Source organism: Vicugna pacos, chromosome 21 (genome assembly GCF_048564905.1).
Source record: "Vicugna pacos chromosome 21, VicPac4, whole genome shotgun sequence".
Classification (NCBI taxonomy): domain Eukaryota; kingdom Metazoa; phylum Chordata; class Mammalia; order Artiodactyla; family Camelidae; genus Vicugna; species Vicugna pacos.
In genome coordinates, this window is record NC_133007.1 from 30,487,289 (window position 1) to 30,504,467 (window position 17,179).

General features: G+C 52.2%; 1 protein-coding gene across 1 annotated transcript; it reads left to right on the forward strand.

Annotated features, from left to right (window-relative positions):
- Positions 1 to 22: 22 nt before the first annotated feature.
- Positions 23 to 7,302, forward strand: COX4I1 (cytochrome c oxidase subunit 4I1). The gene is made up of 5 exons (XM_072946755.1): positions 23 to 156; positions 1,306 to 1,379; positions 5,324 to 5,491; positions 6,068 to 6,199; positions 7,048 to 7,302. Exons 2-5 carry the CDS (start codon positions 1,307 to 1,309, stop codon positions 7,182 to 7,184), a joined length of 510 nt encoding a protein of 169 aa, XP_072802856.1. The 5' UTR covers positions 23 to 156; position 1,306; the 3' UTR covers positions 7,185 to 7,302.
- Positions 7,303 to 17,179: the final 9,877 nt, after the last annotated feature.

A 17,179-nucleotide genomic window follows, 5' to 3' on the forward strand; every position in this document is an offset into this window, starting at 1 on the left:
TCCTGTGACCTCCGGCTCAGCTGGGCGTGGGGTGGAGTCCTCTTCGATCCCGTGGTGCTCCGCGGCGCGGCTTCGCTCTCTTCCGGTCGCCGGCAGCCGGGGCGTAGAGGGCGGTCGTGGCGGGCACGGTGGGCAGCGGCTGGGGGGCTGCGACAGGTGAGGCAGGCGGAGGCTAGTCCGCGCCGCGAGGCCGGGGAGGGGTCGGGCGCCGGGAGCTATCGAGTCTGCGTGCCCACCGCCTAACGCCCGCAGGAAGCGGCGGCTGGGCCTCAGAGCCGGGTGACATTGAGGCCGGCCCGCGAGGCTCCGGTTTTGGGGGCAGGCGCATCGTGGCCTGTGTGCCGTCAGGACGCATCCGGCTTATCCCATCTGCCCTGCCGCGCCCGCAGGCTGCCTTCGGGCTCTGACCTTGGAGTGCCCGCTGGTCGAGGGCGCGGGCCCGAGGGCAGGCCGCTTTGCAGGCTCCCGATCACCCTTTCAAACGGTGTCTGCGCCACCGTCTAGGATGTAACGGGGCTCCCAGGGGAGGCATCCGCTTCCAGGACTGGAAGAGGCTCGGTATCTGCCCACAACACGGTACAGGCTGAGGGAGAAAAACACGGGAAACGGGGGCGAGTTCAGCCCTGACGTCATGCTTCTGTTTATTCTGCCCCTAATGGGAGTATTTTCCGAATGCATTCGGGGTCCTTTTCATCGTCAACAGTCCCCTGAAAGTCTCGGTTTTGAGGGAGGGGGAGGTAGGGGAGATGGGCCTGACTCAGGAAAGGCCCAGGTGAGAGGTCGGTCATCCCGGTCATCCGTTGCCCTGCAGGGATTGGAAGTGGACCTAGGCCGTGTTTACAGCTTTTCTCCCGTATTTTCTCTTCCTGTCCCATGCACGTATTAGGTGTTTAACCAAATTGTGGGTGCAGTGCATGACGCAGTCCCTTTGAGTCGTTTACGTTTTCCCTCTAAACAGTGGAGGCCATCAAGGCAACACAGTCTTGCTTTTCCAGTCTCCTTTAGAATTTTTTTCTCTTTGCTTTATAAGAAAGCCCGTTTTCTACCAGTTGTCTTAAGCGTATACATATTATGGCGCTTGGTTTATAATGAAGCTCCATTAAAATGTACTGACTGCTGAGAAGAAAACCTCGTCCTGGGTGGTTTTGTGAATTCAGAGCTGGTAACGAAGAACAGATCAATTATGTTGGGGAGAAGAAAAACAAATTGCATTGACTTCCACAATGCACTGGGGCAAAAAGAAGACTCATTCCTAATAGATGTTGACCCACATTCATAGAGAAGGGGTACATTTTTATCTTTCAGAATGTTGGCTACCAGAGTATTCAGCCTAATTGGCAGGCGAGCAATTTCCACCTCGGTGTGTGTACGAGCACACGGTAAGTGTAACTTTTCTTTTTGTTCCTGCTGTGTGGAAGGCCCTGTGCTGGATTTCAAACACAAAGGGCTCAGATGGTTAAGGTCCTGATCATGTTGAGGTACTTCAGGGGAGGCGTAAATGTTTTAACAGGGCGTAGTTCTAGATTGAAGAGTATTTTTGAATCATACTGAGTACTACTCTGGATGTTTGCTTATACTGACATTTTCTTCCTTTTCCTTCTTTCCCATGTTTTCAGGTTCAAGTTAAAGTTCCATCGCTTTTAAGAACTCTCCCCCTCCAAAAAACTCCCAACCACTTACCTTGAATACCATTTACATTATTGATTCAGTGGAAGAGAAGGAGCTTGACTTTCTAGCCTGAACTGGTTTTAATCTCATTTCTGTCTTGGACTAGCTACTTAAGTTTAAGAATCTGTTTTCTCACCTGAAATATCTGCAAAGAGCTTAGTTCAGTCCCTGGTGCATAGCAGGTTTATTTTGCATTTATCAAGCATTTTCTTTGTACCTGACACTTAGGCACTTACAATGAAAAGAATATGAAATATGGAATCTTTCCACAAGAATGTTTGCAATCGGGAGAGGAACAGATACCTGAGGACAGTGTTTCAGTAAGAGATGGACCCTCAGGAGAAATATTTGGCCTTGCCTGGGGTACAGGGGAGGCTTCTGGAGGAGAGGCCTTTATACTGAAGGAGCAGCGGGGTTAACTTCACATTCAAGAGGGGAATGGCATTCCAGGCAGAGGGAAAGTAAGCAAAAGGAGGAAATGGCAATTGGCTTGGCAAGTTGTGTTACCGAGGGGTCAAGTGCAAGGCTGGACTGGTGGGTGATGGAGTCGGGGACCAAGCTTATGTACCCAGGGACTCAATAGCTGTTACCTGAACTGCTTTTTGTGTGAGTTTCCCCTTGAAATTGTGTCCTTTAATTGGTGATGCTGTTGTCTTAGTTTTCTCTATATTCCTTATATTGCTCAGGGTAACACTATGGACACAGACTCTAAAACAAATCATTATAATAAGAGTGTTACTGAAATATGTTATTTAAATGAATAGATAATAAAGAAAAATTAGTTGTTTGCTTAATACATAGAGAAACATTCCTTCACTAAAAGCTTAGGAAGTCACCACAAAGGATAAATTTTGTTTCCATTTTGGCCTTGCTAATGTATTTCCTTAGCTCTTTGTTTGGTTAATTTAGTTTGAAGTATAATTTACGGAAAGTAAAATTTATCTTTTCTAGGTGTAATGTTCTGTGGATTTAGATAGACTCATACAGTTGTACAACAGCGACCCCAGTCACAACATGCAGCATATCCATCACCCCCAAAAGTTTCTTCCTGTCCCTTTGGTCGTTCTGATCTGTAAGAAACCAACTTCTATTTCCTTCAGTGGCTCTGGCCATGACTTACTCTTAGGTATTGATTTTGGCATAGGAAGTAAGAGCTTGCCAGTCCCTTCTTAAAACCCTAGCGTAAGAACAGCAACTGGCCTCTCTGATTCCATCACATTGTCCTCAGAAGGGCAGATAGCAGCCCAGACCAGCCCTCCCTGTTTGCTCACCGTCCCAGCCCTGCTGTTGTTTTGTTCCTCAGATACACCAGGCTCGTCCTCCTGTCTCAGAGCTGCAGAGTTGTGGATGGTTGCTGCTCTGTAATCATGCTCGGCTCTGACCACTGGTTCTAAAGATGCTCCCTCCTTACCTCACTCTGCCTTGTTTTCCTTAGAGCACCAACTGGTGTGCTGTGGGTTTCTGCGTAGCTCGTCCTCTGTCTCTGTCTCTAGAATGCAAGCTTTTGGAGACCAGGACCTTACCCGGTTCATTCACTGCTTTGTCTCCAGCACACAGTAGGCAGGTGGAGAAAACTGCAGTCCACCAGACGAGTCTTGTCCTTTCGTTTTAAACGTCTGATTGTTCAAGTCTTATCTGAGTACGTGAAGCGGTTCACAGGTAAAACAGGAACGCAATATACGGAGTGCTGTTCGTAGCCACTGTCGGCAGCTTGGGTGTTTGTGTGGTGACACGTCTAATGAGGGGGATGCTGTAATTCACCAGGTTTCCTCAGCAGACTCCCGAGTCCATCGAGGTTGAGGATAGAACTGGTAAAACATTCAGCAGAATGCTGTCTTTGCTCTTCTCTTTTTAAAAGGAATAGGTGGTGCATTAACCACTATGTGCCTGTGGTTCTCCCCCCACCAGTTTGCTGGGGGCCAGGCCCAAGGTACTGAAGAGTCCTTGGCAGCCCTGAGATCGCGAATTGGCCACTCTTGTTCTAGAAAATGCAGTTTTGTGCTTAGAGTGCTTTAAGGAGATGAGCATTCATATCTTTATAACAGCTTTATCGAGATGTGATTCGCGTAACACATTGATTCACCCATTTAAAGGGTACACTCCAGTGGTTTTTATGTCTTCACTGAGTTGTGCTGTTATCAGTCAATTTTAAAACATTCTCATCACCCTAATTAACATCTATTTTTAATAACATGCATAAACTTGAGTGCTTTTTAGTCCACTCATCATTTTAATAGAATATTAGAATCTTAAAATTGTAATTCTAGTCATTTTCATCTCAGATCCTTTAGGGATAAGGTTGGGTATGAACGTATAAGTGTGCTAGTCATTTGCATGGCACAGATAAGCATCTAGAGAAATTATACTGCTTTGTTTAAGACTTAATGTTTGATTTCAGTACTGTTAACGTAATTTGGGAGATGTTAATCATTGGGACTAAGCTAATGGAAGTGAAGCATTTTTGTAGGACTTCATGCCTCCAGACCAGTTTGGAACACAGTTCTCTTGCAGGCACAGGGTAGAACCAAACACAACTTAGGAGGGAAAGCCCTAAATAAAATTTAAGACATTCCTTTTGTTGTCTGCACCTTTTCCCTCTTTACTGGAGTAATCCATGGATACGCACTCATTTTAAGGCATGAAAATTTCTATCTTTTTGAGCAGAAGTCCCCATTTCATCCTGTCTTCTTTCTACTGATAATGAAGGGTTTACTTTGCCAGGAGTTTTATGTGTTTAGTTACATATATATGTGAGTATGTGTAAGTAACATCTTTAAAAAGAAAACAGCCCTGATCACGTTCTGTGACTTGGTAGGCACACACACAACTGTCCTTCTATTTTGAGCGCACGGCTCTCCCTCATTCATTTTACTGTTGTAACTTGTTTCCTGACACACGTATACCCTTCATTCCCTTTCTCTGCCCTGCTTTTTCTCTTTTTCCAGAGCCTTCATTTCCCAGCACAGTGTCATTTATTGTTTGATTCTCACTCCTAGCCTGTAGACACCGGCAGGAGCCGTTGCTGTGCTCACTGATGAGCCTAGACTCCGGAACCACACTTGGCATACAGCAGGTGCTCGGTCAGCGTTTGTTGACCAGACGAACGACTGGTTCCGTGATACCCCTTTCTAAGGAGTGCAGTTTCTAAGTCCAGCCTCTAGTGGACATAGCTTATTTGACATTTTGCCGTAGTAAGTAGTGCTGCAGTAACCATCTTGTGCGTCTTTCTTTCTGAAGTTTGAGCCCTTGTATCTTTTACGAGTTTATATTGTGCTAGTTCTTCCTCATTAGTTGGAGTCACTTGCAGAAGGGACTTCATTTGGTCCGGCCTCCAGTCTGGGGTGGGGACCTGAGAGCCGTGTCTGACCTCTGCACGAACACGGTCAGTTACAGCAAGTGCTGCCGCGTTAGCCGTGCCCGGAGGCTTCTGGTTGGCCGTGGGGAGGGTGCTGCGCCGTTAGCCAGCCCCCGGCGGCCCAGCCTGCTCCCTGTTTCACGCTGCAGCCCTGCAGCTGTTTGGAGTGGTGGCCGCAGCCCCTAGGGGACTGAGGATTTCAGGGTGCACATACTTGTACTTCGGGTTTTAGAAGTACCGCCTTGTCTGTAACTCTGAAGCTATGTGAGTTTTCAAGTCTTTATCCAATGTGTTTTTTAGGAAGCGTTGTGAAGAGTGAAGACTATGCTCTCCCGAGTTACGTTGACCGGCGTGACTACCCCTTGCCTGACGTGGCCCACGTCAAGACCCTCTCTGCCAGCCAGAAGGCCTTGAAGGAGAAGGAGAAGGCCTCCTGGAGCAGCCTCTCCATTGATGAGAAAGTTGAACGTGGGTATTGCAGGGAGGCGCAGGCAAAGCCTGGGTCAGGGGAGAATCCTCCTGGGTCTGGGCTGCGAGCTCTGGGCTGCTGCCTGGAGAGCGGTGTGCTGGGGAGCGGGGCGGGGGTCCTGGTTCTGTGGGGCTGTTCTGGGCCTGGTCCCTTTGTCTGTGCTTGTGGGCTCCAGCCCCGGGAGGAGCATGAACGTGGACGCAGAGGTGCTGTGTGTGTAGCGTGTGAGTGCACCTCCTCGGCACTCTGCTGGGTAGGCCTGGGCATACTGTAGGTTACCGGTGGAAGACCAGGGAGCACCGTCAGGTAGGAAAGAGGCATGAAAACACTGTGCTTAAACAGACCCTTCTGCCTCAACTTAGAGAAGAAAGAATGTTTTTCTTTTTTGTACCCAGAGCCAACTCCATGCATTGCCTTCCTTCCCTCACCCCTTGCATGTGCGTGCGTGTGCATGGGTATGTCAGGGCCTTAGGCGTGTATTGTGTTCCTGGCTCCATGTGTGCCCCGTGTCATGGGGAGGGAAGTTGGGGCAAGGAGGGTCTCTGGGCCTGCGAGCGCTGTTCGTCTGTCCCCAGTGTACCGCCTTAAGTTCAAGGAGAGCTTCGCAGAAATGAACAGGAGCACCAACGAGTGGAAGACGGTTGTGGGCACAGCTATGCTTTTCATTGGCTTCACTGGCCTCGTTATCATCTGGGAGAAGCGCTACGGTGAGCGGAGCGGGAGGAGGGGCTGGTGCTCGGAGCCTGGAGTTAGCCAGCATGGCTCCATCTCAGTGCTGGGGTGGCCAGCGGGGTGGCCATCGCACACCTTGGCCACCTCTGTTCTGGGCTCCATCCAGGGGTGGTTTGCCAGGTTTGGGAAACTGGCTGATGTGGACTGAAGTGGTGTTAAGCCAGAATCTTGAGTTACTCAGAGTGGGCCATGCTTGGTAGTGAATGACTTAACTCTGGACCGCACACTGCATTTCCAGTAGTGGTTGATCACTCAGAAGAAGGCGTAGTGAAGGTTCAGTTGTGGCAAAGGGAACTCTTACTCATCTAAGGGATGTTTCAGCTGTTCAGGACTGTAGCTCAGTAACCAGAGTTCTGGGTATTGAGACCTAACAGTTTCTGCACAGCCAGGGTTGGGGTGGCCTGCCAGTTCCAGTGCTGCCTGTCCCAGGTTCTTTGTTTCCAGGTGGAGTAGGTCCAGTCCCCTCTGAGAGGTATAATGTGTCCTCGTGGTCTCCCGTGGACGGGGCTCAGGAGCAGACCCGGGCCTGTCTGACCTCCCCCAAGTACCGTGTGGTCATGTGTGCTCTCCACTGGCCTCTAGACCCGTTGTCTGTATCCTAGAGAGAAGACGTTCTGCTTTTAGCTGAAGTATTTTATTACTAACTTCTACAAACGAAGGAATAATTTGGAAATATCAAGAGCTGTCAGTGCATTTGTGTGGCTGAGGGTGTCGAGTGGCGGGTGACTTCACCACTCGGGTGCCAGGGAGACGGGGAAGACCTAACCCGTGTAGCTTGTTGGCTTAGAAACAACTTGCCTCATGAAGTTGTTTTGGACTGTAGTGTACGGCCCCATCCCGCACACCTTTGACGAGGAGTGGGTAGCCAAGCAGACCCAGAGGATGCTGGACATGAAGGTCAACCCGGTCCAGGGCTTCTCGGCCAAGTGGGACTACGACAAGAACGAGTGGAAGAAGTAAGAACCCGCCACTCGTGCACCTGGCCTCCCCTTGTTCTGTCACCTCCGTGCATCTCGGCCTACTTACTGGAAGCCGTCCTCACAGCATCAGTGCTAATAAACGAGCCATTTACATGAAATCCTTGTGATCCGTTCTTTGATAACTGAGTGAAATGAAAGTGTCATCTAAACACAGTGGGTTTCTCCCAAGTGTCCGTAGTAAATACATTTCGGGTATAAATGAAATGGCAAAAATAAACTGTACAAGGTGATGTTGTATGAAAACTAAAAATACAGAGTCCTGTGGTACGGTAAGTTTTAGGTTTTTGACAAGAGGTTTTTATGGGCATCGAATCCCATTGTAGTAGCCAGACCGACAGATGTCACCGTGGCCACCTTTCTCTTGGGACTGTCTCTCTCCCCTTGGAATTGTCAGTGTTGGTTGGGGTGTGCGGCTCCGAGACTGGGGAAGGCAGGCAGAGTTCTGAGCTCCCCAAGGAGGTCCGGGTGATGGACTCTTCCCCTAGGTCTGCTTTTGGCTGGCCCTGTCCCCTGGGTACTCAGCCTTTTTATCTAGAAGGCAACAAGGAAGCCGGTGCCGGGTCGGGCAGCAGTTGAAGGGTCCCTACCCTGCCCCCGGCAGGCTCCCCGTGGGGCTCGTCCCACTGTCCTGTCCCCTACCCAGCTCGCTCTCCGGTCTCTGCCCCTCACTGGCCGTGGGCCGCAGCATTGGTACAGGAGCGACACCAGGACGGGGGCTGTATGGGAGGAAGTTGGCCCCTAGAGCAGGACCAGTGGAGTGTCACAGGAGGCCATCGGGAGGTTGTGGGAAGACTTGAGCTAATCCACTCAAAATCCAGAGCAGGTTAAATACTGTCTCTGATGGTAGTGTCTTCCTGCGGCCTTAGAAATGCCCTTGATTGTTCTCAGAGGGCCAGCTGACTCCCGTCGGAGGCCCTCTGGTGGGGTCAGGAGATGCTGGGAGCTGCGGGGCAGGAGTCTGGCTGTGAGGCCCAGTGTGCCTCTGTGTGGCTTCGCCTACAAAACTTGGGCCTCCCACTGGGTGATGCCATTTTGGCTCCTTCCCAGGGTGGGTTCCTGGGGACCTGGCTCAAGGCTCTTCCGACCCTTTGATCGTGAGCGGGGCCCTAGTCTGGGCCAGGGGCTCCAGTACCACTGTCATTCCTCAGAGGACCCGTAAGAGGAAGGGGCCCCGCCCAGGATGGATGGTGGGACTGAACTCTGCTGGAGGCAGAGGGCTCTCTGCCTGAGTGGAAGTGAGAGGTGGGGCCTGCAGGTCCCTCTGACCCCTCGACTTGGCTTCCACCCACATGGAGTCTCCCTGAGCCGGGGGCTTCCTGGGGGGGGGTCAGGCTCTCCCGGCCTCACCGCCGCGCAGGAACCCCCCTCTTGCCCTTGCTAAGAGGGCTGCTGCCACCTGTGTCCGTGTCAGATTCCAAGCTGTGACTGTCGTCCTGTCATCTCTGTTTTTGTGGGTGTATGCCTTCAAAAAAATCCTTCTATTGCCATTTTAGTGGGAATTCAGGAGGGAACAGAGTTAGTGCTGGGCCTAACCCCCTCTATCCTCCATCCTCAAGCTGGAGGCCCGCTGACCATTTATGGGTCATCTGCATGTCATGGGGACATAATGGTGAAAAGGACCCTGGGGACCACAGGAGCGCCGAGGACAAGGAAACAATGGAGAAAATAAGTTTTAAGGGCACTCTGAGGGGCCGATGGAGGGGCGTTTTGGGTGGGGATGGGTGGTCTCACCGAGGAGGCAGCACGTGAGCTGAGCCTTGACTCACACCCAGGCTTGGCAGAGGCAGGGACAGCGGGGTGCAGGCGCGGGTGGTTCACACTCACAGGACTGTGGGAAAGGCCAGGAGGAGGAGAGAGCTTGCTCTGTTCAAGGACCTGAACGATGACCAAGGGGGCTGTGAGGGAGAGGAAGGGTGTGGGGGCAGGTGGAGAGCTCAGATGCCCAAGCACAGGGGCCTCATGGGCCCCGGAAAGAGGGAAGGCTGAGTTCTCTTGAGGGGCACGTTCTCGTAGCGCCTGATGCCCCCCACCCAAGGGTGTTCTGGGAGAACCTCGTCGTTCCTTTTGTAGCGTGAAGTTGGGGACAGGACTTTGAGAAACACCAAGAAGGCTGATGGTGCAGCCCAGAAGGCTCCCTGGCCCCCTAGGAGTGGTCCTTAATGGGGGTCCTCAGAGTGGGGGTCCCTGCCCGGCCCAGGCCCTACATCTCTACCTGGGACCATTGCAGAACCCTGTAGGCTGCTCCTCACCTCGACACGCAGCTGGCCTGTGGGAGGGCCTTCTGAACACTCGGGTGGGCCCTTGGGTGAGAACGGGCTCGAGGGGAGGGAGGGTATCTTACAGGGTGCAGTGTATGCCTTCTTTATGTCAGTTTTTTATTGTGGGAGAATATATGTAACAGGAAGTTTACCATTTTAGCCATTTTTAAGTGTACAACTCTGTGACATTAAGTATGTTCATGGTGTACAGCCAGCATCACTATCCATCTCCAGAACTTTCTCATTGTCCCAAACTGAGAACCCCGTACCTGTTACACAGTAACTGCCCGTCCTTCCTTCCCCAGCCCTGGTAACCACTCTTCCCCTCTCCGTCCCTGTGAATTCGATGACTCTGGGGAGTTGTACTGTGTGTGACCTCATGTGTATGACTTACTCCATGCAACTTGACCTCAGGGTTTGTTCATGCTGTAGCATATGTCAGAATTTCCTCTCTCCTTTTTCAAGGTTGAGTAGTTTTCTGTTGTATGCATATGCCTCATTCTGTTTACCCCTCTGTCCACTGATGGACCTTTGGGCTGTTTCCTTTGGCTACTGAGAATAATGCTGATACGAACATGAGGGTACAGATAACTGTTTGAGTCTCAACTTTGAGTTCTTCTGGGTCTATACCTAGAAGTGGGAGAACTTTCTTTCCTTTCAAACAAAACTGTGCTTTTAATCAGAGACGAATATGTGGTTTTCTCTTTCCCTAAGACTGAAAACTGGGGTCAGAGACCTGGGGTGAGAGGGGGACTGGCTCCTTTCACTTTCAAATCTAATAAACACCACACTGCAGGGTCTCTGTTTCCCACTTCTGAACATGCTCTCTGTTGGTTGGGAGGTCTGATGCCCTAGGGAAGCAGTGATTCCACCAGGAGACACAACAGTGGCTCCAGGGGACTGGAGATCGAGTCCCCCGAGATGGGGGAGGGCTCCTCATGCCGCAGACCAGCAGAGGTAGGGCTCCTCGTCCTGTGGGATGAGTGGTCCTGACTTTAAACGGGAGACGGCTTTGTGTTTCACAGCTGGCTCGAGGAAGGCTGTGTCTGGAACCCTGGGGATGCTCTTGGGGGCCTCTTAGAACTTCCAAGTCCAACAGTAAAAGTTAACAAAAACAATAGGACCACCAAGGGTTCAGATCCTATGTGAATGAAGGTCGCTCCAAGAGGTGAAGAACTTCAGCCCACTGAGGCCTGGGGAGGGGAAAGGAAATACGGAGTGGGTGGTGGGCGAAGGAGGTGACAAATGCCGGCCGGGGCTCCACGACCGCCCCGGGAGTGAGGGCTGTAGCAGCGATGCCGTTTTTTCCCTGCTTGTCGTGTGTGGCCGTGTGCGTGCTAACTTTCTCTTTCCTGCCTTCCTGTCCCTTACTGTTTTATACAATTTGTTGGAGGTTGATTTGCCGTTTTAGCCCCTAGGTGACTGAGTATTCAGACGGCACGGTGACTGAATTTGAGGAGCAAGTCACATGGCTCAGGGATACCCCTCCACACGGAATTTTGGGACTTACTGAGTCCTCATTTTGGGGTGAGGGTCAGAGTGTCTTCCTTTGTATGAAGGATGTCTGCGTCTCGTCTGGTCAGGTCGTAGAGTAGTTTTGATGCTGTCTGGAGGTGCCTAACTGTGCGTGGTTGCAGAGCAGCCTCCGAGATGCACTGTGCCAGGTGAGTTACTGGCTCTCAGCCTCAAAGCCCCCTTCTGTACTGGCTGATGGATGCTGGGGCCGGGGTGCTGCATGCCCCGCCTGGGCTCGGCCAGCTGCAGTAGCCTTTGCTCTCGGGGCCCTCAGGGAGCCGGAGGGCTGGAGGAGAAAGGAGCCCTTCCCATCTGCCGCTGCTTCCTTTCTGCCTGCTGCCTGCCTCCTCTCACTTCCTGGGAGCGTCCCTCCAGCACGCCCCTTCACGCCAGCAGCGGCAGCTCCTTCCACAGCAGCCGCGGAGCCTGGCTTTCAGTAGCTCCCGCTCCTGCAGGACCGGCCTAAGCGTGTTTCTTTGAGAAGCCCTGGCACAGGTGCAGAGCTGCGTGCAGCAAAGTCCTGGCGTGTGGGGGAGTTCCTGGGGGACCTCACAGGCCGTCAGGTGGGGCTGGAAGCCTGAGGTACCCCCGGGCCCCACGGATGTCACAGAGCACTCTCTGGAAGGGACTGTCACCATGGGAGACATGGTTAATTATTATTTTGAAAAGAACAGTTGAATAAGTTGAACACTGAACACTGATTTTTAATTTACTCTCGAGATTGGTGTCTAAGGGGAAAAGCTGTTACTTAGGAGGAGGTCCGCACGTGCGCTCTTCTCCTTCCCTGTGTGACATGCAGCTGAGTGAGTTCCAGGCCCTGCGTAGCGCCTCATGCGCCTCGCACTTAGCGGTCTCCCACCTGGCAGTCTGTGCCTCTGACCCCCTTCCTCCAGCCCCCTCACCCAGCTCTGGTAACCCCCTGCCTCTGGTAACCACAAGTCGCACCTCTTTTTTATGAGTTTGTTTTTTTGTTTGTTTGTTTTTGTTTTGTTTTTCAAGTCCACATATAATTGAGATCATACAGCGTTTGTCTTCTCTGTCTTATTTTGCTTGCATAATGCTTTCAGGTCCAATCATATTGCAAATGGTGGGATTTCTTCATTTTCTATGGCTGAGTAGTATGTATACCACCCACTTCTTTATACGTTCATCTATCGATGGACACTTAGGTTATTTCCATTTGTAAACAATGCTGCTATGAACATGGGGGTGCATGTATCTTTTTGAGGTAGAGATTTCGTTTCTTTTGGATATCTTTCCAGAAGCAGAATTGCTGGGTCACATGGGAGTTCTATTTCTAATTTTTCGAGAATCCTCCATACTGTTTGCCGCAGTGGCTTCACCAATTTGTATTCCCACCAACAATGCACAGGGGGCCCTTTTTCCCCTCCCTTCCCGCATTTGTTGTCTTTTTTAATGATGGACATTCTAACGGGAGAGGTGATACCTCATTGTGGTTTTAATTTGCATTTCCTTAATGATTAGTAATTTTGAGCATCGTTTCATGTACCCATTGGCCTCCTGTGTATCTTCTTTGGTCCTTGGCTCATTTGAGGTTCGCTAACTTGGGCTCACGTCCTTTATCACCCCCGAGCTGAAGTTCCCGCCCCAGAGATGGGGCTCACGTGCCTTCTAAAGGGCTGTCTTCAGCTTGCAGGCATCTCAAATTGAGCACTTGGGTCTGTGTCTTTGAGAGGGAGACTTAGTATTTCAGTGGGCCGCCTTCGCAGGTCTGCGCAGCAGAGGGGGAGCTGAGGCCTCGTCCGCCCTGTCTGACGGGTGGGGCGTACAGAAAGTGGTCCTGGCAGAGTGAGCGGGGCTTTCTCCTGGGCTTCCTTCAGGGTCAGGGCACAGAGGCTGAGGGTGGGCGGCATATGTGTGCACACACCCTTCCCTGTCCCTGCTTCTCCCACAGGCAGGGCACTTGCAGGGCAGCTCTGGCCAAACCTGTCAAAACCAGGCCATGTTCCCATGTCCTCATGTCCCCATGGGCGGCGATATTCTCTCCTCCAGCTGCCCTTTCTCTGTCCTGCAGAATCCTCTGGCCCGTAGGGACATCCTGCTGCGGGTGTCAGCTCTGCAGGTTGGAAACTTCATTTCACTGCCAGGGATGCTTTTCGTGGCCTCTGACTTGGCACAGACCCCAAAAGAAAAATGCAGTTTACAAGGGTGTCGGCTCACAATGACCAAGACCCAGGTGCTTCTGGCACTGCTGCTCCCTGGGTTGAAATACCTAAGGGCTTCATCTTTGAAGTAGGCTGGCGAAGGGTTCAGTGTACCATCCCCAACTCAGGCTGCCTGGGGCCCAGCTCTGGCTTACTGCCTATGTGCATTATTTCCTCTTTACAGATGTGAGGTTATTCTCCCATTTTACAAGTTAAGGGATGGGGCACAGAGAGGTTAAGTGACTTGTTTAAGGGCACACAGCCAGTGAAGGCAGGGCTGGGATTCGAATTACAGTTGGCCTCCTCCAGAGCCCACTCAATGCCTCCTGTGTTGATGTTTTGGCTCGAGTACCTCGTACAACTCCTGGCATATAGTAGGTGCTCAGTAAATGTTTATTGAGTAAACAAAAACATGTCCAAACCCTACGAATGGGTCAGCCTCTAAGGGTCTTGCCAGACGATTTCCTCATCTTCTGCCCTGTGACAGTGATTTCTCCCCGCCCGCCAAACCAAAGCAGAAGTGAACAGCAAAACCAGCTCCACGCAGCCGTGCACTGCTGTCCGGCCGACCGACAACCTCCTGAGCCTTGCCTTCTGGACCTGCCCTGCGGGCAGCACCTGGTCTTGAGGTGGATGGCAGGAATCCTGTTTCCTCCGTTAAACACAGTTACGCCAGTGCCAGATTCAGTCTGGCACACGGATGGGGCGCGCATCGTGGGTAAGCGACGAAGACAGGCTTGCCGTCCTTGGGGATCACAGACCCTTCGCAAACCTGGGGCCGCTCTGGCTGCTGCTCTCACAAACGCACACAGCAAGGCCCAGCCCCAGTTACCGCTGGCCTGAGGCAGGTCTGAGGGTGGAGGTGACACTCTTAGTACCTTGTTTTCCCGGGATTGTCCCAGTTTTAGTGCCCAAGCCCTGCATCGCTGCTGTTGTCATTTACCCACCAGTTACTGTGGCAGAAAATAGCTCAAACTGTGCAATTTCTGTGATTTACTGAAAAAAGCTGAAAACAGGACACTTAGAGTGTCCTGACCAAGTCCCAACAGGAGCAGGATATAATCCCCAATTACAGGACAAGTCCACACAGGCAGCCTACACATCCCTGGACCCCTTGGTCCCAGGGTGACCAGGAATGCTGTCACCTGACCGAGGAGTGGGTTCACTGCTCGGCATCCCTCCCAAGGGCGCTGAAATCTTACAGAAAATTAGTGGAATACAAGCCTTCATCCCAGTCTTTCTCAGCCCAAGCTGCACATAGGATCCCCTGGGTCACTCAGAAAGGTGCGAGACGTGGGTCTTACCCTAGGTGCAGCTGCAGGGTTTAAACTCTGCCCCAGGGGATTCAAGTGCAGGTTCAAACCACTGCATTCATCCCCAAATTGCCTGGAAAACCAGCTGAAAACACAGACCTCTCTGCCCTCTCCCCGGGCTGCAGGATCAGGATCTCCAGGGGGGCGAGGCTGGGGTTAGTTAACAAGTCCTCAGGTGCTCATGAGGCCGGGCTCAGGGGAGGCTCCCCCTCACCCAGCCTGTTAACAAGAGGGGACCCCAACTGCTGAAGCGGCTGAGGGGACGGGTGGGGAGGTCAGTAAATGCGAGGTTTCTCTAGGAACCACCTTCCCTCGCAAACATTTGAGTCTGACACCTTCACAAAGCTGGGTGTCATATCCCAAGTGAACACGAGGTGGCATCCAGTCTCCATGCTTGTCCTGGAGCCCCCAGAGACTAGCTCTGCATTAAAAAAATTTTCCCCTTGTCAAACTTGTGTACTGAAAAGTTGGCAGGAGTTTGTGCAATCTGGATTACAGGGCAGTGACCTGGATTGTCCTTGAGTGTGCGTGACGTCCCCTGAGAAGCCTTGTATTTGATCATGAAAATCCATGGAAATTTTGTATTCTGCTTCATGATATGGCTATATTTGTTTTAATATAGAAATAATGATTTCCACAAATTACGAGTAAAACTGGCCCCCCAGGAAGATACACTGGCTTTTGCAGGCTTCTTGGCACTGCACACCTCAGATCTGGGTGATGGGCTGCAGATCTGCCTCCTGACACGCAGTGTGTGGTGGGGAGCGAGACTGACTGTCTCCCCCTTCGTCTGTTTCCTGCTGTGGGAAGGAGAGGACCTCCATCCTCAGGGATCAGGTGACAAGCATTTGCAAAGTCTGCTCTGCAAAGTCCTGTTTGCTTCCAAACGTGTCATTATCAAATGGCTCAGGAGCTGCTTTCCCCCTCCATGCTCTGGAGGATGCATGTTATGTAACAGAACCAAAAAACATCTGACAGATGGTGTCGAAGATGCACTTCAGAAATGGGGAGCTAGAAACTTAGGGAGCTGGGGGGCAGTGAGGAGGCAGGGCGGTAGGGAGGGGGAGCCAGGCCCTGAGTCAGGTTCTGGTCGGCTGAGTAGCCTGGGAGAAGGTCCTGGCCTCTTCTTGCCTGTTTTTATGGTGGGAAAGGCTGTCCCCGGGGAGTTGTGAGGCGCCCTGAGCAAATCCTGAACTCTGGCCACACGGAGTAGCCGCCCCCTAAATGCCCCGACTCCCAGCACCCAAGTTGCCACTTTGTCATCCAGAGTCCGCCTGGTGGCTGTGTGGCCCTGCGAGGGAAGCACCAGGTTTTATGGTGAAAACAGTTCCCAGAGACCTTTTCAGAGCCTTCGGCTCTCAGCACAGTGTCCTCACCGTGGGGAGCGCAGAGCAGTGCTGAGCTTCCCCGGAGGCCGGCGCCCTGCCTGCTTTCCCCTAGAGACACGTTTTCTCAGAGGCCTGACAGTGCGGTGCTTCTGGCCCTGCGCTCGGCCCAGGGCGGTGTGTGTGTGTGGTTAGTGTCTCAAGAGCCACAGGAGTAAACAGGGCATGTTTTCTTGGGGTATCATTTTCACTCAAAGTTTTGGAAAAAGGTCCTTGTTGTTTACAAGTACAACAAACACGGACATACCACAGAGTGGAAGGAGAGGTTCAAGCCCATTTTAGAGCTAAAACACACGATCCTAAAGGGACTCGCGCGGTGGCTGGTTTGAGCTGCCCTTGGAGGAGCTCTCCTCTGCCTAGAGCACCTTGACAAGTAAGTCTGCCAACAGCACCTGCTTCTGGAGCGCCTGCTGTGTGCGAGGCACCGCAGGCCTGGGGAGTGGGGGGTGGGTGACCGGCTCCTGTGCCCGAGGGCCTTGCGGTCTAGAGAGGGGTCTTGGCTCCATCTCCTGCACTCTCCTCCTCCTCCCCTTCTTCCTCCTCTACCTCCTCCTTCTCCTCTTCCTCCCCCTCCTCCTCCTCTTCCCCCGCATCACCACTATCTCCAGCTTCAGCATCATCACCGTCCTCATCACCATTATCCCCACCGCCACCGTCTCCTCCTCCTTCACCTTCATAAGCTCCAAAACATGTGTGTCTGCTCTGCTCCCTGTGGTGACCCTAGTTTCTGGGATATCACCTGGCATGTATTAGGTACTCAATAAATATTTACGGAACGAGGGCCTTGTCATCGTGTAGTCACGCTAACAGCTGTGTTATTTGTTATCTCAGGGACTACTTACTGTAACCCTAGGATGGGGACCCCAGGTGGGGACACTGAGAGGCTGAATGACTTCCAAAGGCTGTATGCCAAGGAGGTGTTAGGGTCAGGATCTGACCCCCGGTCTGCCCACCTTCAGCCCTGGTGGCCTGAGGCTCCTGGCACGGCCGTCAGGTCGGACTCCAGCCCAGAGGGCATGAGCCCTTGGGGGTGGCTTTAGTTTAGTTTCTCCTTTGGATACTGAGATGATTCAGTGTTCAAAGACCAGAGAGCACGAGCTGGAGGTGACCACTTGTGTCCAGGAGGTGTGGCCAACAGGGGATTTGGGCATCATGGCCAGTGGCCGTGCTGGCCTGTGGTGCTTCCCAGGTACTCCTGTACATGCTGTGGCCACGCTGGCTGGAGGGGGCGTTGAGGGGCTTTCCCTTTGATCAGGAGCCTGCTGGGGTCACCTGGCAAAACAAGTCATAAGTCTGCCCCAGAGGACTTTCCCAGCCATTGGGGCCACCACTTCTTCAA

What these genes read in the sequence shown, in the direction of transcription:
- COX4I1 (XM_072946755.1), top strand. Translation starts at nt 1,307, where the DNA reads ATGTTGGCTACCAGAGTATTCAGCCTAATTGGCAGGCGAGCAATTTCC. An exon ending in CATTGATGAGAAAGTTGAAC is followed by an intron (nt 5,492 to 6,067) that starts GTGGGTATTGCA and finishes GTCTGTCCCCAG; the next exon opens with TGTACCGCCTTAAGTTCAAG. An exon ending in CATCTGGGAGAAGCGCTACG is followed by an intron (nt 6,200 to 7,047) that starts GTGAGCGGAGCG and finishes TTTGGACTGTAG; the next exon opens with TGTACGGCCCCATCCCGCAC.